The 26,499-nt window shown below is 45.2% G+C and overlaps 1 protein-coding gene across 4 annotated transcripts in view; it reads left to right on the plus strand.

Annotated features, from left to right (window-relative positions):
• zfhx3b (zinc finger homeobox 3b) overlaps positions 1-26,499 on the plus strand; it is a 239,815-nt gene that overhangs the window by 126,283 nt on the left and 87,033 nt on the right. For all 4 annotated transcript variants that reach the window (XM_076728208.1, XM_076728217.1, XM_076728198.1 and 1 more), the window contains 3 exons: positions 19,571-22,087; positions 22,232-22,811; positions 25,652-26,148. In XM_076728208.1, coding sequence (XP_076584323.1) covers positions 19,607-22,087; positions 22,232-22,811; positions 25,652-26,148 — 3,558 coding nt within the window. In that variant the 5' untranslated portion in view covers positions 19,571-19,606. The remainder of the gene's footprint in view (positions 1-19,570; positions 22,088-22,231; positions 22,812-25,651; positions 26,149-26,499) is intronic.

Here is a 26,499-nt window from a genome sequence, read left to right on the forward strand (position 1 = left end):
AATTACAGTAGTGGGCCCCATTAGGGCAGAGGTCTTGGTGGGGATTATTCTCCTTCTCTTCTTTCCTCTATGTGTGTGTGTGTGAGAGAGACCTCCCCACCTCCTCCTGCGTCATGTAGAAACCACAGAAGTCAGGGCAGAAGGAGGAGCAGGAATTAGCCCTGCTCTTGTCTGACTGTCCTGTGTGCACAGTCACATTCACACTCGCTGCCTGATCTCAGAGCCAGAGATGACAGTACCACGACCACTACTTAGTGTGTCTGCCTTTCCTTTTCCCTCCCCCCTCTCTCTGGCTCCATAATACCTTTGCTCCTCGTGCTGACGCTGAGAGATTTGTGTTGATTATGACAGGGTTGTCACAGTGATGAGTGTGCGGCATGGCGTGTGTCATGTCGAGCTGGCAGGGACTTTTGGCATGGCGTCTGTGGAGATGGGTTGTGGCTCTAGGTGAAGCTTGCCTAAACACCAGCAGAACTGTGTCACCAGGTTGATGGAAGAATGCCAAGAGATTTACTGGTGGAGTTCAGAGGATAAAACCTTGGCAATACCTCGGCACGTGAGTGTACTATTGTGCACCAGACAGAGGAGTACAGAAACACCGTGAAAGACGAGAAAACACTGAAATGAAGGCAGAAGTGAGCATGTGAGTCGGAGATGGGGCTTAAAGTGGGTCGACGTGGAAAGGGCCATCGACACCTCCAACCTCTAGGCACAGAAACAAAGATCTAGAAATCAGCGTTAGATAGATCCTGCCTCTTTAAGCTGCTAGCCCTCCTAATAGATTCTTAAGCACTGGTTTTAGTGCATGTTAAACCAGGATTACCCAATCAATTACGGTCAGTGCAAACAAGGATTACTTAAAACAGTACATTTTTCTTGTTGAGAGGCTAAAAGCAGGGTAAATGGACGAAGTAGCGCGGCTGTTGATGCGAAGAGCAGTCACGATGGGGTCATGATGACCCCGGATATGGGCACCGCAGGGAGGAGATAAATCCTCATTTTTAGTTGGGGGAGCTTTGTGCAAATGTTTGTGCTAGGTTTGGTAGAAGCTATGTTTCAGTTTTGTTTTTCCTGAACATGGTGCATTTTCACTTCAAAAATTATACAACAGACAAAAATTACAGTGTAGTCTGGTAGATGGTGAAGCAATTTTATTTCCCGGTATGTGTTTCTGATGTTGTCCAGCCATGTAGGCTTTGTAAGGAACGAGAGTTTTCCAGTGGGTGTGGAGGACTGTGAGAGTTGATCAACGCTCAAACTCACATACTCGCCCTTTCTCTGAACTCGGCTTTTGTTTACATTTTAATCACAATCAACAGCTGTAACCTCCTTCACAATACCCAGCAAGTAAGGACATATATACTTGCCAAACCAGATCCCTGCACTCATGTGTGTCTGTGTTGCTAGCACATTTGCTCTCTCTTGCATGAACCACCGCACAACCCGTATATACTGTACGTACACCTCAGAGGCCAGGTTTTATAATACTAGGTTGCATATGATTGGTTGACTAGCTGCCTGTCATCTGTGAACCAGAGCTATTGTCTTGGAGTTCAGAGACAGCAGTTAAGTATGTGTCATTAGATAGGATATGCATTGGCTTTGAATGGGCTTATGTGTCATCTTAACCTCTGCACATGTGTCAGTCCGTCTTTAGAGAGCAGCCAAGGATGTGAAGAATTCTGCAGTATCTTACAGACTCAGAACTCTGTGACTTGTCTGTCTCTTTCTCTCTCTCTCTTGCTCTCTCTGTGGCACACGCACACAGACACACACACACACACACACACACACACACACACACACACACACACATTTGCTCTCTCATTCAGTTTTCCCCATGTTGTCAGTCAGTGCTGAGTGACTGGTGACTAAGAGCCCTCTCCTGTGTAAAAGGTCAGCAGGCTCCTTGGAAAGAAAGAGTCAGCTGTCTTTTTGGAAAGCAACTGTTCTCAGAGCCTTCAGTTTGTCTGTCGGTCAGTCAGTCAGTCAGCCGTTTCTAATCAAAATACACTGTTAATTGAGGAGAACGGTGGTGAGATGGTGGGGTCCTTGCGGTGTTTGTGACAGAAGAAACCCAAGGCTTGTCGTGATGGAGGCTTCGCAGAATGAACTGTTTTTATGGACACAGCCAGACAGAAAAGGGCACGGTGTACTGTTCCCCAACAGTGTTCATGGCAGGTTTATACTTCTGTTTAATTATCATAGGTCCCTCTGTTTGATTGGATGTGTGACAGACAAACAGTATGATACACAGTCTGTTTTATGTGACTATGAAGCAAATGTTAATGCAGTGCAGCTAAGTTCTCGTTCTTCTTTTTTCGTCATAGAAAAAACTCACCAAATTAGCAAATTCAAACACAATTCAAAGGTGAAATAACCTCCCTCCCCTTCCAAAAAAAAGTGACTGTTTGTCCCCATTTTGAAATGAATCTTACTTAATTAAGAAGCAATGAGAGTCCACAGATAGCATTCCTTAATTAGCTTAAGCTGGCTGCTGTAACCAGATACACTGCATTAATGACAACACAGCCCCTGTGAAAAGCATCATTGTTCTCAAGATAATTGTCCTTTTAGTTAACGCGGCCTGGGAAGGGCTCTCCTTGTTAGAGGAGCTGGCTGGGACCAAGGACAGCCGGAGGCAGGGAGGGGACCGGGACTGATACTGGCCCAGTGCCCGTTGTGACAAGCCCACTTGTGCCCTCTGCTGAAATCCCCTTAGTATGCAGTGGAATTAGCTGTCCCCAGGGTGTGGCACCAGGGGGTTGGTCATTAATTATATACCCTGAATCTTAACGAATGAGCAGCAATCAATAAAAAAAGCAGATGTATGCAAATAGCATGCTGATTATACTGCCTAATGACATGTCATGTTGTTGGCAGGAGAGAGCTCAGGGGAAAGAAGGAAGGAAGGAGATGGAGATACAAAAAGAGTCAAAATACTCATGTCTCGTGTTGAAAACATGCATGCATTCTGACAGATTATTTCACTGCATTTTTCGTAGCAGTGCATTGTTTTGAGCTTTGAACCTGCACCGTTTCATTCGCTCGTTAGATTCTGTTTCAGATCTTATCATTGTAGTTTTATGTTTCTCTGCGAGACAGGTCGCAGTGACTGTCAGCCAGGAAATGGTGTGAGACTTGAGGGTTGGGTCAACTGGAATTTGAGCAAGATAGGGTAAACTCTGGTGGAGCTGTTGGGGTGCTAGTGGCACTGCTGATAAAGGCTATAAGGGAAAGCAGTAGAGGTTAGTTCACCTGCTTGGAACTCTGCCCCTGCACTGAGATCTCCATTGTATCCAGCCAGCTGGAGCTGTTAGAAACTCTATACCTGCCTTTAAGCAGAGAGGGAGGGCAGCCAAGAATTAACTGCTGCCTCATCCTGGCAGCCGCCAAGGATGCTGTCTGCCTCCATTCATGGTGAGCGTGAGAGGGCAAGGAGGAAAGAACAGAAAAGGGAGGGGAAAGAAACAGTCCTGGCAACGTGTGTCACAAAAACCTGAAAGAAATTAGGAAGAAAGAGGAACTAGCCGTATCAAGAATAATGTATCCTGCTTGGGCTCTGTTCAGCACATGAGGAGATTTTGTCTGAACAATAGAAGTACAATAGAAATATGCACGTCTGCACTTCCTCAAAGAGAATACAGCTCATGTTGGTGAGTAGTGTCGATTTCATGGCCCAGCTTTGACTTTGTTTAGACTTTTGTCTGACAATACATATTTTATCTACTTTGAAAAGTCTTAACACTTGCAACAAAAACATTATGTATTGGTGTAAATTGAGGTGCCTTGTACAGAGGAAAAATTCAAATTTTGTTACAAACTGGATATTAACTGGCAGCAAAGTTAACTGTACTCAACCACCTTATAGTAGTACCAGTCCAGTTCTTCGCACTGCTGTCTAATTACAACCTGTACAAAAATGTCTGCCATGGTTTACTGCCATAGTGCCTGACTAGACCCAGGGTTTGATTACGGTCCCCCATGGACTTCCAGTTTCCCTTCATGACAGTGAAATCTAAGACCTTAGCATTTCAGGAGGCCAGGACAGTCCAAGGAGAGGCCAGGGAACAGGTGGTGACCCTATGCAGCCTGGGAGTATATTATTGACCAGGGTCCAGCGGCCAGATTGATTACTTTATTGTATTGCCATGAACCTCAGTGGCCAGAGACATCTGGTTGACCCTGGGCGGACAGAGCATCGCAGTGACCCTCACCTTAGCTAAAGAGTTATGTGGCTTTGACCTGCTCCCTAATGAGGAGGTCTTGACCTGCTCAGCCACTGGCCTGAGTACATAGCTAAAGTGGGCCTATGCCTTTCCCTCCCTGGTGTCAACCTAGGTAATTTAGAGGCGGGGGGTAGGCCAGGGTCTTGTGGGGGCCACCTTGATTTTGGCCAGACTGTAGACCCTCCTCTGACCCATCGGTGTTCATTGTGTCAGCAAGATGGGCAGATCCAGGGAAAATGTTAATTAATCTTCACCAAATTACTTCAGAATGGTGGGAAATCAATACATCTCTATCAGATGTCCCCACTTCTAGCTAATGGTTCAGATAGATGGCTCATGGTGAAGGGAATTGATAGGTTTTATACAACGTTGCACTGCTAAGTTTTTTTTTTTTTTTTTTTCAATTAATACTAATAATTTCAAAAAACTTAAAAGGAAACTGCATTATGTTTTTATTGTCTGCATGTAGGACTTTCACAAAGCAAGTGGAACCTCACTTTGCTGTGTGTGGTGCAGCAGTATTCTGGGCTGGATGCCACGTGGACTAACCTTGTGCCCTGTATAAACAGGGCGAGACAACAGGCAGCACAAGGGAAGCAGCCTTTACTCTGGTAGAGGCTGTTTCCTCTACCATCACTTCTACTTCCACTTAGCTGACAGGCAGAATATCTGTCAGGCAGGTTTTTCCTGTGCTCTACATTGGTTTTCAGTTGTCAGCTGCAGCTTTTCATCACAAAAAAAAAAAACCAACAACCATGCACTGAACATGCTGGGTAAACAGTGGATTCTGTAAATGCCTCTCCTTCTACCCCTCACGCTGCCTCTCCTTCATTCATTGTCTTTGTTTAATTTGTTCATTTCCTCAGTGGAAGTTTCACAAGATTTCCATCAAAAGATGCACGTGAGGATGCTTAAACGTTTTTAACAATGTATGATACATCACATTTGAGCTACTCTACATATGAGCAGGAAAAACATCTTCCCACTTTACAATGCAGATTTATTTTTCATCGCCATCTTTAGCACTTGTTTCCCCCCAGTAAATGGGAGGCATGGCTGTTGAGTGGAGAGGAGTTGATTTGCTTTCTGTTTGAAGTGGATACTGTAGTCCTGTTCAAAGCAGGATGTGAAGGCCACTCTTCTAAAGAGCAAGTATCTCCTCACGACTGAGCGCAGTGTCTAGGAAACCCTCTTGTTGCATTACTTGCATTACTTTTTGCAAAAAGAAACACTCATATAAGTGAACAGTCAACACTAGCCACAGTCAGTATTTACTGATTTCATTCCCATCCCCAGTCCACACTCAATGCTGTCTTGTATCATTCTCACCTATTCAAATAATGCAGCTTAAATTGCAGCCTGATGAAAGTGCAGTGATTCTTTGGTTGTGTGAGTTTCTAAGTTGGTACATGTTAGAGAGGCCTGTGTGTGACTCATGAGGAAGGTAGGGGGCTGGCAGCAGGAGACAAGAGGTAGGAAGTGTGTTTTATGGGTGCTCCCTACATACCTGCCCAAAGAGGGGAATGCATGACCGCACCCATGCAACTGCAGGCGTTGCGGCTAATTACTGATAATCATATGTTCATAGGCAGGACAAACAGATGTTCCTGCAAAATACCCTCCTCTCTGTGCTTGCACCTCACACACTATCCGTGTCTTTTCTGTTGTACAAAAACATTTCTTAACCAAGCGATTAAACAAGCATGCTGTCAACATTAAGCAGCTTTCATTAAGACCCTGTACAGCATTTCTGATGCTTCTGCAAAAAAGGCATTGCACTCCATCACCCACCATCCTCTTACTCTGTCCCAATTAACACTCAGCCCCCATTACATTGATTGGGAGAGGTGTAGTATTGGCTTGGTGGTCCATGAGCGCATTGATCAAATTGACCCACCATGTGAACCATGAGAAAATGTTGAGCTGCAGATTTTTTTATTCCCAAAAGCAGATTGCAAAAATTGCCAGTGGACATGAAGGCGTATACCGTGTGAGCATATATTGTTTGAGTGTGTGTGTGCGTGTGTGTGTATTTACTTACATATAGGTGCCTGTTGGCACTGGGCGAGGCAGTGCTGTGTTGGGACACGTTTCAGTGCATGGGCTTTCATGTGGTTTTGAGGCCCTTATAGGCACACACCACACCCTAACTGTATTTTTTGGGGGCCCTTGCTGGACAACTGTTGCCCCCCCCCAACCCCTACATCTAATTATGCCTAGCCCCTTGCACGTGTACAGACAAACAAACACGCACATACACACACTCCCTTATTGCCAGTCAAAGGGCAAACCGCCGCCCCACCTCCTGAAGGTGCACCTGGTATCTGCGAGTCCACTCCAATTACATCTCCCCAATTACAGGTTATGAACCAATTAGTCACCCTCTCGTTTTACACTGCCCCTATCACTCTCCCTCCTCACAGCTCAAATTTGAGGGCATCTGTTACAGATGGGGCAGAGGGTCCTATCACTGACAACATGAGGGAGGGTGCTGGTCTGGGGCATTTGCTGGTCAGTGTATCTCGAGGGAGATTATATGCTGTTGTTTGTTTTGTTTTGTTTTTTTTAACTGAGAGATAATGGTTGACATATACATACCTCATCCAGAACAGCTGTCTGGAGGCAGTTGCCTTAGCAAACTCCAACATGCACATACGTTGTAAGAAACACATACTGGGGATCATTTAAGCTGTCAGCTTGTAATTTGTAGTGGCACTCAACTTGAACTTTCAGGGTGAGCCAGTTGGCCCTGCTCTAATTCTCACCTCCTTGCTAACTTTTTTTTCTGTGTGTGTGTGTGTGTGTGTGTGTGTGTGTGTGTGTGTGTGCAAGGAGGTGAGGACAAATGTGGATAAGCAAGTTTGTGCATGCACACATGAATGAGTGGGTATTTTTTTTTTGTTTTCTTGTGTTTTGTTATGCTTTGTTTCTCTGTGGTGTAGTGTGTGTGTGTGTGTGTGTGTGTGTGTGTGTGTGTGTGTGTGTGTGTTGCAGTGTATATGTCTATCCTCCCAGCCTTATGGCTTCATTCCCAGTCCTAGTTGGCATGTGTAAAGACTTTTAGCTATACCCAGTACACTGGCGTAGCAGCCTGAGTGGAAACTCGCAGCTCCATATCGAGAATTCATTCACAATATGGCACTGTATCTGGCTGCTATTTAGTCTCACATGCATACATGTGACCGCACATGCAGCATGGTGCAGAGTTAGCAGCTTGGTGCTGTGTGTAAAATGTTCCCTCATTGTATGGGGGATTGAATGGAGCTGCCTATGGGCCAAGGGTTAAGATTCAAAGTGCTTTGGCTGTGATCGCCCAGCTTTCTGTTTCCTTTAGTATTCTAATAGTGCTCTACCGCAAGCTAGATCTTGTTTATCTTGTTTGCTGGCATGCTCTTTCAATGTCAAAACAATGACATCATTAATTAAACGTGTATTAAATGTGCAGTTCTCAAGGACCACTAGGCGCTGTTGAATCTTTTGCCACTGAGTGAAGTTTACTTCCCTGTGGAAAAAACTCATCTGATGGTTTTTATTTTTTGTCAGTGCATTAATATTATGCAGCTATTATGCAAGTGTGTTTTAGCAATATTTGTATGTCGGCATGTTTTCTTTTCCTATCTTAATATTCTTCCTATGGTCACTCCTGCCATCTGCCTTTGAAGTCCTAAATCATGATGTAATAGTGTGTGTGTGTGTGTGTGTGTGTGTGTGTGTGTGTGTGTGTGTGTGTGTGTGTGTGTGCGTGCGTGCGTGCGTGCGTGCATATGCACATGTGTGCATGGATGCACAGAGGAAATGTAAACGATGTAGACAGTGTTATCCAAATCCAAACAAAGTCTTCATTTAACACAACCACCCTGCAGATGTCAGTTGTGGGGTCTCATCCTCTTTCCCACATGTAGCATCAGGTCTTCTTTTACTTTACTCATCTCTGCCAATGATAACCTTAAATCCGTGAATTGATGATTTTTTTTCTGTATTCTGTATAGTACACATAGCTTTTTTTCGTGGCCTTGACACATACTCCCACTGACAGACTGAATCAATGAATGTTATGTGTCATAAAAGTAAAGCTGCAGTCCACTGAAGCTAATTACCCAGCAATGTGGACCTGTGTCGAACCTTGGCTTCTTGCACTGTCTCTTCATCTCCTTTCCCTTCATTCTCCTCACTGTATTTCTATCTCTTGTACTGAACCCTCCACGCCACCTCAACTCTCTACTGTAACATCTGTAGCTAAGAAGAGCACGAAATCATACCATCCCGTCTGTGAAAGCCCATGATCAACTCCCTTGCAGGTGATAATTCTTTGTCCTCACCCTTTAGCTCCCGTTGTCCATTTTTTCGCTGTTTTTCGTTGCTTCCTTCTTTTGTGTCTTGTGTATCTGTCAGTGGACTCATCCCATACATGAAAAGCTCAGAGTGAGAATATATTTAATATTCAAGTATAATGCTCTGGAGTAGAATGATGGAAAACTGAAGCTTTGGCTAGTTTAATATGCTTAAACATGCGTGCATCCAAGTCATTGCACATGCTTACACATGTTCATGCGCTAAAGATGTGTGCCCGTCCTCTGAGGAATGTGTGGGCTCTCTTGCAGTGTTTGACCTTCAGACCCCGGGCTCACGTGACTGAAATTCCACTCACACATAACACACACATACATGCAGTATGCTCACACAACACACATGCACTAGGCTACTTTTATCTCCTTGCTCAGAAATAGAACGTACACCACTTAAAAACTGTAATAATACCCACAAGCCCCCACAGCTCACAGATAAGAAAGCCCAAAGATAAATGGCAGCAAATAACACCCATTTAAACGTGACTGTTTTGAGGCTGTTGATCCCTGTAAAATGGAGTCTTGCCACGAAATCATGTAGCGTGGGTGCACCAGTGTTCCCCTACCTAGCCTCAGTTGTGCTACGCTGTGCTCAGCAGGCTGCCCAGCTGGGGCCCAGATGTGGCAGCCATGTCATGCGGAGCTGGGAGACAGAAGATAAGAGGCCGTTGGTAGGCCTGCTCCTTGGTCTTGGGTCTGTTCTGCAGTGGTTCAACTAGATGTTGCGGTCGGTGCGATCTGAACTTTGACAGCCCATGTCATGCTTAATGCCTCACTTCCCAAATACAGCTCAGTAGGGCTGATTTATATCTACCAGGTGCTACAGTGCGCAGGCAGCTCTAGGATGAGAGGAGGCATGTGGCCATTTCATTAAGGCAGATGAACAAGGGCTGCAGTGTGTGTGTGGAGATGAGGGGCAGGAGGCTGGTCTTTCTCAAATATAGCTCCACAGCAATGTAGCTGTCACAACACTCAGACCAAGCCAGGAGAGGAGAGGAAGAAGGGGAACTTATTAGCACGCTCTGCGTTTCTCAAAATATCACACCAGTTTTTGCTTCTCCTTGCCTCTCATATGTCTGTTTCCACTGTCTACCCCCCCCCCCCCCCACTCACAGAGTTAGAATTTTCAAATGCATTTCAAGCTCATGGGCATCTGCCCCCCCCAGATCAAAGTGCCTGGACACGTGTAGACACCACTGTGCCAAGTTTTGGTGCAGGCACTGAGCTGCCAACAGCTTTAATGGTCATATATTTGTTGATTTTCTTTCAGCTGCTGTGCAGTAAACTCTGCCCCTTTCTGTCCTTCTGTGAGGCTTCTCACAGAGAGCCATGCTCACCGACCAAGCAAGGGGTGCACACACACCTTCTTAGCTGTACAACACAGGGGTAGACCTTATCTAATAGGACCCGATTTATTGTTTGCAATTGCATTTTAGAATGGGCTTATTCTGTTTCTGTTTTGCAGTTTGATGGCAGCAGCTTTCCCTCATGTTAGACAGGTCTCCCTGGAGGTCTGTGGCTTAAAACAGAACTCAGATTCAGTGCATATGAACACTTATGATGACTACTGCAGGAGGAGCTGTTGTCTTTTAGTCACATTTTACCTCTTTATTTACTGCCAAACTGTTGTATTTTTCCTCACACAAGGGTCTCTGAACACCGTGGTCGGCTCTGTCAGTGCTCAGCACAGCTACAGAGATACTGTTTGATGTTCCTTGCACACTTCATAGTCAAGTGCTGAGGTGTCTTTCAGCTTTGCCCTCCAGGCCACCTTGTTATACACTTAACAAGTTGTTTTCTTTTTGTTTTCCTTCCCTTTTCCTCTGTTGACAGTTCCTCATCACTGCTCTACTCAGAAGGAATGCACATCACCTTCCAAGGTTTGCCTTGGAATCTGTCCTTGTAAACTGTAGGGCAAGCTCTGCTCTCCTTTTAAGATGACGATTGCATCAAGATCTGATTTATGAGTGTTCTGTTTATAAACTGCCAGTGTAAAGATTAGGCGTCCCATTGGCATGTAAACTAGTGCTTAGTGGGCTTGTCCTCGGGAAGACACATAAACGTTTCTTTTTTTGTCTCAATGAAATTCGCTAAGATGTTCCAGCAGTGCACAGTGGAATTTAAATACTCGTCTGTGATTCTATTTTCCTTTGGGAATGAGAGTAATCTGAATGTGATAAGTGTAATTCCACCTGTCAGATTCCCTCACGGTTATTTCCAATGCATGATACGGGTCAGCCACACAGCTCATTGTGGAAGTGGCACATGCTGTGACTATGTGTGAACACTTACAGGAGATGTACCATGTGCCACTAAGGCTCAAAAATAGCCTTGTATAAGTCAATCATGTCCGCTAAGGTGGGGATCCATTTAATATACATAGCAGGCTTGCTATCACACTCCTTTGTCATTCTCAGATATGAAACAGTCTTTTGGTTTGAGAGTTTGAGACTATTGTCTCTCTTTGCTTTGTTTTTCGTGTGTTTCCTTTTGACAGCCAGTGTCTCAACATTTCTTGTTCACTTCCTCTTTTAAAAGGCAGGGCACATTATTCTTTTAACTTTATTAACTCTCATAATTCAGCGGGGGAAGGGGCAATAGAAAACACTTTTCCCCTGAGGTTTATTGTTTAAAACGGGTGCAGTTCTTTCCCAGGATAAGGGCTTCAGCTAAGCAGAGAGGAATTTGGGCCAGACCTCATAAAAAAAAAAAAGTATTTGTGTACCAGAAAGATTTTCGCTTTGCCTTTCTAAATCTTTGTCATTAATGACTTTAGCAAATGTGAAGTGGGGAGTGAATGGTTCGGCTGTGCAGGGTCTTCAAAGGAACCCTCTAATTATTTATCCAGGATATCCTACTCTAGAATTAGAGGCCAGGTCGCCATTGGCTTTCATGCCTTTTTTTCTGTGAAGAAATAATTTCCACAGAATGGTTTCACTGGGACACCCTCTAATCCCTGCTCTCTGTGCATGTGTGCATGCCGTGTGTGTGTGTCTGCGTGCATATGTGCTCACACACACGGTGGGGTAAGCATATGTGTATGGGACTGCACCTATCCTCAGTATGAAGTGCGTAACAGAGATAGTAAGTTTCTATTTTCCACACATAACACTGCATGACTTTCCACATCCCTGCTCTCACCCGAGACAGCTTTCACCCACATTACTCAGGTTTCCTGGTCATTTGGCCTTCACATGCCTTCTAAAAGGGATCTTATCACCCTACTCAGGTTCAGACACTTAACCGAACACTGGGCCTAACCCTCAGGCTTGTGGCACTGCCACGCTGTCGCACTGCTGAGCCTCTGTGTGACTTAACTCATCCCCTTACACCGCTGCATGCACCTCAAAGGGTGTCCCAGCTTAACCGCTTAACCACATTATAGATTTGCTGTTTTCTGTTTGTTCTACAGTCTTTTTTTTTTTTTTTTTTTCATTGATTCATACGTTGGTGTCTTATAAAAGTCCCTTCAGTGTTTTGCTAAAGGAGTGTGTCCCTTTAAGAATGCTCAGCAGTGGATACTTGTCTAATTCCAGGTGCCAGTGAACCCTGTGTTTTACCAGGTGCAGGACTGGGTCATTACTAAGGTATTTGTTTTCCAGATTACACAGAAAGGCCTAGGATTATAGACATGTTATCCATGTCCCCTATCTGTCTGTCAGGCCATGATCCCTGCATGAAGCCTGAATCCTGCTCCACAGTATGCTCCTGTTTGCTGTCATGCCTGCTGGAGATCCCTTAGACCACATCCCAGAGCTACTATGTTGTTCTAGGGGGCCAGATCCCCCTTCTCCCATCTCTCTGTCAACAGGGACTTGGCATGCTGATCAGTGTCAGCTATCCTTAATGGAAGTAGAAGTAGTGGTAATGACATCTCCCTGTTTGCCCCATACCCTGCAACTCCTCAGGTTTTGGATGGCAGGGTAAGAGAGCAGAGCTGACTGGTGTTTGGGTTGTGGGGTATGTGCATGTGTGTGCATGTGTGTGTGTTTGTGTATGTGGTTGGCTGGGGGGGGGGGGTCAAATTTAGCTATGGACAGCTGATGGTCTCTCCAAAACATTTACATAAAGCCCCACAATGGTGATAATAAACCATTTTATCATGGGCTCCCAATCAATAATGCGGCTTCTTAAGGTTTAATATTTCAATGATATTGATCATTTTAACAGCTGTGTTTGTGGTTGACTTGCCTTAACTGCAGCGCTGCAGGGAAGGTGTGTATGTGTGCATGTGTACTGTACGTATATGTGTGTATGGCACCATGCGATCTTGCCTTCTAGCACGACACGAATGAGTTTCCCCCCTCCAAAAAATCGAGTGATTCCATATTTCATATTTGGTCAACCTTGCGAACAAATTTTGCATTCTGCGCTTTACCTTCATAGTGACAACATTCTCAAGTAAGTTGTGATCATCTGTTCGCTTCACCCCCCTCTGCCACCCTCATCCTGTTACTACAGAACAAATGAAATGGAGTGAGTGCAAACAGAAGCTCTGAAAGCACTGTAGTTAGCAGATTTCACTTCCATCCTCTCTTGAGAGAACGTCTGCTTCCCGCAGATATAAATAGGGGCAGATTTGATAATTAGTAGAAATGAAGGTCCTGGGGCTCAAAGACTTTGATCAGCACATTTCCCCCTTATCCCTGACCTTTCATTGGACATGTGTCTTTAGCTCTCTCTCTCTCACTGTTTCTCTCTAGCTCTGTGTCTCAAGCTCATTTTCTGTATCTCTATAACTTCCCTCCCTTTCCTGCTAAACACTACAGATGCTCAGTTATGCATGCTGCATATCTACAGATATCTTTATGGGATTTCCAAATGATCTACATTTAAAAATCTTCCCAAGGATCATGATCAGTGTGTTGTTTTCTGATTGATTAGTGCCAGACAGACCAGGGTACAAAGTATCTGTGTTCTCTCAGCCTCACTGCATTCCACGCTATGGGAAAGTCAGCACTGCATGCTAAAGGATGTGAGGTTCCTTGTCAGACTGTTGCAAATCATTCAATATCCATGTCTGTTGGTCTAAAATTGAGTAGAGATGTGGGATGTGTATCTAACTAATCTGATAAGTATTTGAAAGACACAGCTTGAAGTTGAACTCTCTCTCTCTCTCTCTCTCTCTCTCTCTCTCTCTCTCTCTCTCTGTCTCAATTTTACAGACACCCCACTGTGTACGGTGTATACCATGTGTGCTCTGTGCACTGGGTTGCCTGGGGGCGAACGTTAGCTCATGCCCGATAGCCCTCCTCTGATTATACATCAGTACCTTAATTCCAAGGATAATTAATGCTCTTATAAATTACAAAGCTTTCTAAACAAACCACACGGGACATAACAGGAAAATAATACAGCGCAGTCTTTCAGTATGATTTGTAAATGAAGATAGCTCGTGGCTGCTGTAATGAGAAGTTGCTTTTGTTGTAATTAAAATTGTCGCTGCTCTGTTTTTTTTCTTAATCTGACGTTCTTCAGAAATCTGGGTGTCATTTTCTTTTCAGCGTCACTCTTTAAAATTTCACTTCATGGCAAGTTTTTTCTTTTGTCTTTACAGAAAGCTGTAAAAACAGCCTCCAACAGCATGCAAATTTAAATAGAATGTAATTTTGTCTGCTCTCTCTTTATCTCTTCCCCTGTACTGAGGTTTGAGTGAAATGATATGAGCCTTCTCACATTTATACTCCTAGTGTACCACAGAAGCCCCCCCATGCTGGTTGCTAATTGGCGGGAGACTGGGAGCTTCCTGCTGTGTGTTCACTGCTTCCCTTTGCTTTGCCATCCCATCAGGTCTTTCACCAACACTCTGCAGAACCCAGTAATTAACCCACTGCTAATTAACTACTTCTAATTACACCAGCACGCTGTTTCTATCACACCCTCCAAAACTGAGGAAATGCCCTATTGCCACGTGTAAATCCCCACTGGAGGTTTTTGGGAGTTAGCTGAGCTCCAATCAGATCATTTAATCAGACTGGCCTGTGTATGAGTAACATGCAGCTCTGCACTGTAATATCGCTGCTGCTTTGTCTGAAATCAGTTTTCTTCTGTTCTGCAACGTGGACTGGATTAGCAGAATTTGATGGTGTTGCATAAAGGGTAAAGTCATTGTCAAGGTTCTGTTACAAGTCTAGGGAGGCAATTGATACTGTAAACAAATCAATTTAGCCTTTTCTGGCCAGTGTTACTAGTGCAAAATAGTTACTAAGACTGAGTGCTGTGAAACTAAAGCAATCAGCACGTTGCCTCCTGGGTATTTGAGTTTGCACATTTTGTAATCAGCAAGGATTATTTTAGCTGTAGGTGATATATCTGGTCCAGCGCTTGTTTGATGCATAACATGCACATACAAAACAACATGAGCTGTAGTCTTGCATCTATAGCATCTAATGCCTCTAGGTGTCCGCTGGCTGTAACATGACAGAAGCAGAACGCCTCAGTTGTGTTATCTGTGAGAAATACTTCCAGACATGCCAGTGACTGGCCCCCTGTACTCACACACACTCATGTAAACACACAGTACTGTTCTTCCCTGCCTCAGACTCAACACAGCCACGGCTATTTCTGTTCCACAGACTGATAGCTCCTACTGAAGATCATTGATTTTACGGGAAGCCCTGTTTACAGGCTGAGTGCCATCGACCTGAGGTGACTTTTTGCCTCCTGCAGTTGGAGCAATACTGGAGCACCCTTATGTCTGCATTAGCAGAATAGTAGACAGCATATTTGCAGCACACAATAAACAAGAATGTGGTATGTGGTTAATTGTCTGATTTACAGTGTTGGGGATCAAAGAGAACAAGAACTCCATGTACTTGATATAATTATAATGGGGTATTGTCTATAGCAGTTGTTGACAAACTTTTTTGGCTCACAGCTCCATGACAGAACTGTAATAGCAAACTTGGTCAGATGATATGCATTTTTCCTTTTTTCCTTTTCAGTTTTTTTAATGACAGTTCGGATATATATTTATGATTCCGTGCATTTATTAATTTGTGATTCTGTGCAGTAAATCATTTTGTGACACCAGTCTGCCAGTTTAGGACCTTTAGCACTTGCACACTCACCTGTAGCATACTTACTCCTTGGTTGAGTGTCGGGTTATTGTGTTAGGAAGAACAGACAGTGGAGAAAGGCAGAAAGCGACACTTGCAGTGCAGTGTTAGAAATGTAGATTCCCTCACTGTAAGAACACTCTGTTAAAACCAGAATTTACTGAGCCATGTCAGGCATTAAAATGGACTTAGTTTAAGAGTGCAATGCATGCACGCCTTTATTGGTGATTAATTGGAACAAACCTAGGAGATAAACCCATGCCTCACTCTGCCTGAGGACTACAATGGTTCCCCCATCAATGAGCATGTCCCTAGTGCAACATCAAAGGCCTTCCCCTGCTTTATCAATAAGAACCCTTCCTTCCCACATCTTCCTGTAACTTGCTTAGCGTTCACGCCATTGATTTTCCAATAAGCGCCCCTTACCCTGCGGTGGCTGGCCAGGCTCTGTGATGGCTCAGAGACCAGACACAGACAGGCAACATCACTGAGGGACAATTGAAAATCAGATTTGGTGTATTGTAAGGGGTCCTCTAGGCGTATTAAGAAACCATTTTAAGGAGGTGATCCTCACTGCTGACCTGTATACGGATAGGAGTGATGGTCAGGGCTGCATCACACCCATAACCCTGCAGTGTTCACAGTAAGGACTGAGTCAGAGCTAATTCCCTCAGGAAACCCTGGAGAACAGGGTCCTCTGGAGGCAAGGCCAGGCCTTCAGGCAGGTGATCAGGCATGCTTATAATCAGATGGTTCCTTAGCCTTTAATTCCTCCATCAGTTGGCTGGTAAATCCCACCTAATGAAAGGACCCATAACTTAAAACTTATCTCATTTTCTATCCCTACCAAATGACATCCAGACCCACTCTCTGACAGTGTTTATTAGGACTGAGGCCTTTTCACAAGGTTAAACCTTATCTGCTTTGTTCTGCTTGTAGGAGGAGGTGGAATATGACTTTATTTTTTTGTCCGAGGAGGGAGAAAGAGAGAGCAGGGCCATAAAGCCTTTGAAGGCAGGTGGCAGCAGGAGTGTGAGTTCTACAGTCAGGATCTGTGCATCGGCATGCTCTCCCTCAGATCAGCTCAGGAATCCAGACTTTTCTTCCCTCTGATTATCTCTTATTGTCAGCTAAGGCTTGTTTTGGCTGCATACAGTCTGCTTATTGTCAACTCAGTGGGCCCACATTCAGAATTACAATACAACACAAGGGGCAGGGGCCATGGCTGGATTACTTGTTTTAGTGCCTGTATGCAAAAGAAAATGACAACTTTTCTACATATTACAGTACTTAACCTTACATGATACCACTCAGCAGTAGTCACCTTTTGTGGGATGCTCCATCATTTTGATTTGTGGTTATTAACACAGTCAGCACACAGAGACACCGGCCTCCTCCACTTCCCCTCTTCTTCGACCGCGTCTCTTTGTCTGTCTCCTGGACTTGTTTAGTGCCTCCCAGAGATTAAAGCTTTTCCTGCTTTAAACAGGTGTCACTGAGCCAGGCAGACCTCCGAGAGACAAACAGCGTTATATCAGTTGGCCCATCTGCGACTTGCCGACTCCAGACAATCCTATTGCTCATCAGTAACCACTGCAGGTTATTGAATTACACCATCTTGATTTTAAAGGACAATCCTGTTTTCTGTAAGCAGTGGACACACCAAGCTAGCTCAGAGCTCCAGCAGTGATCAAGAGTCATCGTGTTATCCTGTCTACTCCTAATTGCTTCAGGTATCTTACAGCAGTAATGGGAATGGATGGGTACATATTCTCACTACAGTACACTGTAGCCACTCTGTTCAGCCTCAAGACAATGTAAAGATGAAAGTAGAGAACTTTAGAGGTCATTTTAACCAACAACCTTAACTACTAGTTGTGCATGTGGGCCCTCTGTTCCCAGGCCTGGTTGAGACAGGCAGTGGAATCTGGAGGAGGGGCTGATGGAATAGATTACAGGAACAAGGTGTGAAACACTCCGTGCTCAGACAGGACACATGGAGACTTTTTTCCTATGAGGCAGTCCTTTTAGAGAAGTCCTGCTTTTTTTCCCCCCTTCATTTCATTTTATGCAGTTTGTCCACGTGCTTTTAGTTTGAAGAATCACTGTCTGTTTGACATGTGGCATTTTTTTTTTCTCGCATTACTCTCGCTGCCCTTAGTCCATTTGTGTGAAATGGCTGTTGAGCTCATAGCCTCTTATTAATGGAGCAGATAATAAATACAGACCAGTATGGCTAGTATCCCCTCACTCAATATGGCAGCCATCTCTAAATCATGTCTGGCTGTATAAAGCAATCTTGTTAATAAGCTAGCCAGTCTAATATCTTTCATTTTATATGCAAAGCAAGGAAAGGGTCATTGGGGTTAGCTTCTATAGTGTGTACACAAAACAGATATACCATATTGACAGAAGATGTCTGTCCCCAGATATTAATGACAATAACATTTACACAATCTTTGTGGTCATATTCTAAATTTGAAGTCATTGCTTTATCATTTTAGTGCTTCTTTCTGTATTGTTACTTTGCCCACTGCATGCTCCTCTGGCCTGCTATTGCTCATTCTGAAGTACAAATACAAAAGCACATCTTTAAAATGTGAGTCCATCATTTTATCTAGTTTGAGTGCACACAGGCTTGAGAGGTCTCAGGTATGTTGTGTGAAAGGCGAGCTTCATCAGACATTCATGAAGAGGCAGACAGACATTATCAATCTCTCCTCTCCCTCAGTGGTTAATATGTTAGGGTGTGGGGGTAGACTCCATTCTGATCACAGTTGAAATTTGCATCCCTAAGTAAATAAGTAAATAAATCAAGTGCAAGCAGTGAATGTGCTAATCAACCGGGACATGGCAGTGAGCTTGGTGCCGGGAAACTTTGCTCATGTAATATTCAGTACTGGTGGGTTAAAGGGCAGCCCAGAGTTATTGGTTTCAGCCCGATTGCCCCCTTTAATCAATGTTGGCTGCATCCCTTTAATAAAATTATTAGCTCAGCAGTATCTTGCGCTATCATTTTATCTCTTCTGCGCTCTAAATTGCAGCCTGTGTTGGGCCTCTCAGATGCTCGGGGCATGGCCAGCTCCCGAAAGCTCAGCTCCCATTTATTATTTCAGAGGCGGAGGATGGCTGGAGTGTTTGAAACCAGGCTGAGCGTAGAGGTTATTGGATGCAAGATCTAAACACAGCTGCAGTGAAGTCCCAACCCAGCTTATGTATTTTGGGCTCATAGAAAATACTGCCTTTTATTGCTCTTGTTAGAGTTCACAGACATCATAATACACATGTATTCTATTCCTCTTATATGTGCACAACTTGAGGATGGAGTGATAATGATAGTGATACTCTTAAGAATTGAGTTTTTTTTTAGATGCAGTTTTCTCTTTTTCTTCCTGTTATGTAAATGTCCAATGTGCTGATGGGTGGCTTCTCAGTGTCTAATTATCTCACAAGGAATCTATTTGATCCATTAAGTTAGCCTGTTTCTCCTCTTTTCTGACTGCAAGTTAATTAAAAACGGATGTAGGATTTGCAGAATATAAGATTAGGGGTGTTGTTTGGAAGGTGAAGATAAAAGATGGTACCTTCCTGATATGGCAGGAAGATGAATCATGGACGGCTTATTAGTGCTTGTCTCAGGTATTGTGTTTAAGTACCTAATCTAGCGTAATGAGCACGGTGTCATTTTTCCAATTATATCTCAGACTTTTGTCTCTCACTCAATGCACCACACATGTAATTTTTTTTTTTTTTTTTTTAAGGTTCCTATACATAGTGTCTCTTTCATATTGTCTGTATCTGATCTATTCTTAATAGGCATAGTAATAATTTGGAACATATAGATAATTATGTTTGCAACACTGGCATGGAGTTGTGTGTGCTTAAGTATATGTAAATACAACAGTAACCTCTTATTCTCCAATTTGTGTCTCTGCAGGCCTGGATGCGATGAACGCCTCATGTAGGCATCAGCATGGACAGCTGTGAGTCTCCTGTGGTTTCTGGGACAGACGATGGGCTCGGCTCCTCCCAGCAGCAGCAACCACCACAGCCCTGGAACGATCACTCTAGCTCACAGGTCCCTTGCACCAACCAGGCCCCTTCCCTGGACCCCCTGTCTCTCTCTGCTCCCTACCCTTCTCAACCCCAAAACCCCAGTGCACCTCATGACGGGGTGAGAGAACTACAGTCGCAGCAGCAGCAGCCAAAACAGACATCACCCCAGGCTCACCGTGACAGCTCTGCCACAGGCCAGTTGCATCCTAGAAGAGAGGGTCTTGAGGAAGAAGAGCAAGAGGGAGTGAGCTGTGGAGAAGAGGAAGAATCTGAGGACTTAGATGAAATGGAGATTGACAGCTGTTTCCCAAGTCTTCAACCCTTTCCAGGGGTGCCGATGGCTTCAGGAGGAGGGGGCATGCCCACTCTTCTGCGACATCAGCCCACACGACAGCAGGGAGCACCTGAGAGTGGGAGTGAGGAAGGAGAGGAGGAAGAGGAAGAGGAGAGTAGTGATGTGGAGAACCTGGCTGGAGAGATAGTCTACCAGCCAGATGGCTCAGCCTACATCGTAGAGAGCCTCAGTCAGTTGATCCAAAGTGGTGGGGGCATGGTACCCGGCCTGCTTCCCACAAACTCTCTCACCAGTGGGGGAAAACCGGGGGAACCTGCTGGGACTTCATCCTCGGTCTACCCTCAGATCATCAACACGTTCCACATAGCCTCCTCCTTCGGGAAGTGGTTTGGCAATTCAGACCAAGGTTTCCCCAATACCTCAACCATGGCAGGCCTCAGCCCTGTCCTGCACAGTTTCCGTGTCTTCGATGTGCGGCACAAAAGCAACAAGGATTACCTGAACAGCGATGGGTCTGCCAAGAAGTCCTGTGTATCCAAAGATGTTCCCAACAACGTGGATTTCTCCAAATTTGATGGGCTAGCCCTGTATGGCAAGGGTAAGCCCATTCTCATGTGTTTTCTCTGCAAGCTGTCCTTTGGCTATGCGCGTTCCTTTGCCACTCATGCCGTCCATGATCACCGCATGACACTGTCTGAGGACGAGCGGCAGCTGCTAGGGGACAAGCATGCATCTGCCATCATCCAGGGCATTGGGAAAGACAAAGAGCCCCTCATCAGTTTCCTGGAACCAAAAACTAAGAGCACTCCTCTGCCACCTACCCTGCTCCCCATTAACTCTGGCCAGAGCTTCTATGGCACATTTAGTGGTGTCCATCTGGAGCCTGGAAACAGCAGCGGGGGCAGCGAGACCCTCCTGAACAAAGACTCTGACTCTGGCCTCCAGCAACAGCAGCAGCAGCAACAAACTCCGCTAAGCTCAGTCCTCTCTCTTGGAGGATTGAGCATTCCCAAAGCATCCACTCTTACCTCATCCCCGGGCTCTGCCAAAGACTCCAATGCCCTGCCCAAACAGGGAGGGAGAACAGAGGAGCCTGCTGGGAAAGAGTTGGATTGCAAGGAGGATGGGGACACTGATGGACATAAAAGCAAAGCGCACCTATCGAGCCAGATTGGGGGCTCGGAAGAAGAAGAGGAACTGTTATTAGGGGAGGAGGAAGATGAGGTGGAGGCAGAAAGCACTGCAGTGGCCTGTGATGGTAACAGTAGCAGCGGCGGGGGTGAAGCGGGGGAACCAGCTGTCTCAAACCAAAGCATTTCCAAATCTCCTTTATTAATGCCTAGTAGCGCTCTCCAGCCTTCTGCCTGCACCTCTGCAGTCAGTTCCACACTCAACAGCAAAGCCCCTGCTTCCTCTTCCTCCTCTGTCAAGAAAGAGGGTTCAGCTTCAGACGGTGGGGGGAGGACCTCAGAGCCCCCTCTGAGCTTTAACTGCCAGGGCCCCACTGTTCCCATGGCAATGGCGGCAGCTGCCGTCAGAAGGAGCGAGGATGACGCTGCTGGCACTTCCTCCTCACCTCTGTCCTCCAATGCTGCTGCTGATGAAAGTGCCAATCGAGATAGTGCCACAGCTCCAGAACCAAATGATTGCCCGGCAGAGGGAGAGGAGGAAAATGGAGCCCTTCTGCACCATCACCACCTGCACCACCATCATCATCACCTCCACCCTTCATCTCATGGCCACTCGCACCCACTCCCAGGGGCCTCCTGTGACATAACAGGGATGGGCGAGTGTTCACAGAACCATGGGCTTGGTGGCAGTGGAGGAAGTGGGGTAGAATGCCCTAAATGTGACACTGTTCTGGGTTCCTCACGCTCCCTGGGTGGTCACATGACCATGATGCATTCACGCAACTCATGCAAGACACTGAAGTGTCCCAAATGCAACTGGCATTACAAGTACCAGCAGACGTTGGAGGCTCATATGAAAGAGAAGCACCCAGAATCTGGAGGCTCCTGTATTTACTGCAGCAGTGGTCAGTCCCACCCTCGTCTGGCACGTGGAGAAAGCTATACCTGTGGATACAAGCCCTTCCGGTGTGAGGTATGTAGCAAAGAAATGTGGCGATGCTCATTTGGCATTGCTTTTTTGTGTTAGGATAATGTAGGATGTTAATTGATATTTAAAAGTAATGTATGTATGTATCATTTTATTTCAGTTCAAGAGAAAATGTCCTGTATTTTGTAGGTGTGTAACTACTCCACCACCACAAAGGGCAACCTAAGCATCCACATGCAGTCGGACAAGCACCTGAACAACATGCAGACGCTGCAGAATGGAGGCTCTATTGCCTCTGCGCAGGAGCAGGTGTTTGGACATACCCCGGGAGGAGTGGTGGCTGTCCCCTCAGTGACCCAGGCCAGTAGCCATCATCCTCCCCACCACCATCCTGCACCGTCCTCCGCCCATATGGCTGGACCGTGTGGGGCCCCCTCCCCGACCAAGCCCAAGAGTAAACCCACTTGGCGGTGTGAGGTGTGTGACTATGAGACCAATGTGGCACGGAACCTGCGTATCCACATGACCAGCGAGAAGCACATGCACAACATGATGCTTCTCCAGCAGAATGTGACTCAGATGCAGCATGGCCGACTTGGCCTGGGAGCCATGCCTTCACCCTCTGAGGCTGAGCTCTACCAATATTACCTGGCCCAGAATATGAGCCTTCCACCGGGCCTCAAGATAGACCCAGCTGGAGCTGAGGCCCAGTTCCTGATGGGGAACTTTCACCTGGATCCCAACATGGCTGCCTTGGCCCCTACACTTGGTGAGCTCCATTTTTCTTCTCTTACACTGAAAAATGCCCCATAGTTGCCACAAAATCACCAATTTGCATGAATATAGAACATTTGTTTCATTCACTTTTGAATGAGTTAACAACTCACAAAATGGTGAGCAGGAATACCCATACTGCCCTTCTCCACTGCTATGTATACTAGGTGTATCACCACTTTTAAGTTTTGGTGACTGCTTTTCTTTTTCATGCCCTAAGGTATGCCTGCCCTAGTGAACTTGATATGTTTCTCCCATTTTACAAGCAGCATGTCGCTGAAATGTAAAGACTGAGAGGTTAAAAGAAAGATGATCCATTTGAGACATGTTTATAGAGGGCTTGCCACAGACCCTCTCCATATTTTCTCACTGACAGCGTACATGATAGTAGCCGTCATGACAGTAGGCCTATGCTCAGTGCCTTAATGTCACATTCATAGTTAAACCTTCTAGTGCGCAAGACCGGTCTGCCAAGTAGTTTAATCTACAAATGTACCGCTATAAATGTGCCAAGTACCATGCAGAAGGCCAGAGGTAATTTGTTTTCCTCTCATACAGTCATCTAAGTCACACTGCATTGATGTAACTTTGACTGAATTCTGAAGTTCACTTTGTGATTGGAGGTGAGTTTGTGGGCCAAACGCCTATGTTCTCGTCTCCCCGCCCTCCCCTCAGGCAGCCAGCCTCGGCCTTTTTATGTCATTATTCCCCAAGTGCTGCTGAACTTCACCACTGGAGTTCTCCATTTTTTCCAACTTTGTAATTGCGGCTATAAATTTTATCTTGGTCAAAGAAGGGAGGTTAGAGGGCTCGGCATGGGTAATTCAGCAGCATAGCAGAGTGTTTGGTGTGCCAGTTACAACCCCACAGTTTGTACAGACTTGTCTCCAACTGTCGCCAGTTCAAAGACACAAACAAGAATTGATTGCTGTGACTAACTCTTTTTTTTCCCTCCTCTGCCATCTGGTTCATTTTCCTGTGAGGTGAGTTGTAATAAGCATGTTACAAGGGAGTCAGTGATGACACAGTGTGGACCCATAAAGTACAGTGGTGTCATCCTCGGTCACACTTTAAGGAACTCTTAAAGCCATCATACACAAACACTCTTGATATTAACTCTACAGTATGACAGACAGGCCAGAGTAAATCTCCTGCAAGAATCTGACATCACAAGGAGATCTCAGACCAAGCAGCTAAAGTGAGAGGTGCTCTTTCATGCTCTCACTGTGGATTTTTGACTTTTGAGTGTATTGCCAAAGAGATAGATAACAAATGTTTACCTCACATCATCCCAGTCTCCTGTTAATCCTCGTTTCCCAAGACTCAGCTGCTGTAGTGAAAGAATGACATAAGATGGACTGAAAGAGTGTTAAACAGAAGGGAGGGGAATGTGGCTTTTAGCTATTTGTGCTGGAATTTGTTGTCTATTATACACGATGAAAAAGCACAAGACAAGTGAGATGGCTATTCATATTTAAGGGTAGTTTTAGCACTCTGTCTTGGTATGAATATGGATATGGGTTGACATATATACTGAGGACCTATGTGAAAATGGAAGCAAAGCTACTGTAAAAATCAGTCTTGATCTAAATGTCCACAACCAGAATCTGGTGAGGAACAGGATGCCAGTCTGCGGTAAATCACTGAATCTGCATGGAGCATGAGAGCCAGGTAGAAATGAGGGACATCAGGTGCAGGAAAATACAGGACTGCGATAGCGATTGGGCACACATGTGCATCTGTGTGTTCGCGAGAGAGAGAGAGAGAGAGAGAGAGAGAGAGAGAGAGAGAGAGAGAGAAGCCATCACTGGGGAGCTGGGTCTGTGAGTGATTTCAGAGGGCTTCTCAAAGGTCTCCCTCTCCTGGCTATAAAAACTCAGGTAATGGAGAAAAGTCCAGGAGCAGGCTGCATACTGCAGCAATAAATAAAAAGGAGCTGCTGGAATTAATTTAGTGTAAAGCCAGGCAGGGTCAAGCCTGCATGCTCAGTCTGGGCAGTGAAAGATTAAAGATCAGCAAGCAATGGCAAAAACTCCGGCTGCTCTTACCTCATTTTTTTAGTATTCATTTTTAAAGCCAGCCATCCCAGACTGTATAGACATCAGTTCTCTGCTTGGTGTCATAGGATATGTGCTTGCTGTGTTTTTTTTCTTCCCCCCCTCTCCATTGTTTGGAGTCAGTACCAAGCAGAATTAATCTGTTAGGTGTCCATATTGATTTAGAGGCAATCTGGAGAGAAAGAAGCAGAAGAATCCAAGCAGAGAAGTGGATTTTTTTCTATCATTATTCAGTCAACAAGGGCGATGGATTTGATTTACACTAATATCTGCTTGGGAACTCCTTAGTTCTTCAGTAATGATAAAATAACTTGCTGTGTCTGTGGAGCTCATGGCCTCTGGATTTTATTTACAGACTAGCCATGAAAGTGCACCAGGCCAAACAGGGCGATGTGTACATTCATTCACATTCATGCTCTGACAACATGAGGTTTTGGTCTCCATGGAAAGTCCGGGCTATCTTCTTTTTCAGCATGGATAGCTATAGGCCCATAAATACATACATACACATGCAATATCATACTGACTGACAGACCATGGTTTTTCAAAGTTGAACAGCTTTATTTTACCTCAGATTCATGATGACAATGGCACAAAGCATTACTTCCTTTGGAAAACACTGTGCTCAGTAACTTATAATGATAAAACTGTCCTGAAATATATTTCTGAGAGAATAAGTGATATGAACTATACACTCTGAATATGTCTAACATAATGATAAATGTATGCAACCGTCTAAATACTTTTTGTCTGTCTTTGTGTTCTTTGCACCTTCTAGTAGGTGGGGAGATCCCTATGGACGTGCGACTGGGCGGCGGACAGCTGGTGTCCGAAGAACTGATGACCCTGGGAGAAAGTCTATCACAAACCAGCGATCCCTCCCTCAAGCTCTTTCAGTGCGCTGTGTGCAACCGCTTCACCACTGACAACCTGGATGTGCTCGGCATGCATATGGGAGCTGAGCGCAGCCTACCGGAGGAGGAGTGGCGTGCTGTGGTTGGCGACTCTCACCAGTGCAAGTTGTGCCACTACACCACTCAGCTCAAGGCCAACTTCCAGCTGCACTGCAAGACAGACAAGCACGTGCAAAAGTACCAGCTTGTGGCCCACATCAAAGAAGGGGGCAAAGGCAATGAATGGCGCCTGAAATGTGTGGCCATCGGCAATCCAGTGCACCTGAAGTGCAACGCCTGCGACTACTACACTAACAGCCTGGAGAAGCTGAGGATGCACACTGTCAATTCCCGCCATGAGGCTAGCCTCAAGCTCTACAAGGTTAGTGGTCCACAAGCGTCTTTATCAGATCTACCACTCAATCTTGTCACGGCAGCGAATCACGTATCACTGCTTAATGTATGAAAATCAGACTTTGTCATGCAACACAAAAGCAATATGTCAATGCTGTTTATGATAACACCAGCAGAAGAAGTGTGTTTGTGCCATATTTGGGAATACTTATTATCCAGTTGAACTTTGAGTTTTAGACAAATGGCAAAATGTCTCCTTAATCCTCTCCCTGCTAGCTTGATACTCCTTCACGAGATGCGGTAAATGTTCTAGTGCTGCCCACACCACTGAAGTAGCTGCTCTCCCAAGGCATGAATGATAGCTTTGCTGTGTAACTCT

Source organism: Chaetodon auriga, chromosome 1 (genome assembly GCF_051107435.1).
Source record: "Chaetodon auriga isolate fChaAug3 chromosome 1, fChaAug3.hap1, whole genome shotgun sequence".
Classification (NCBI taxonomy): Eukaryota; Metazoa; Chordata; class Actinopteri; order Chaetodontiformes; family Chaetodontidae; genus Chaetodon; species Chaetodon auriga.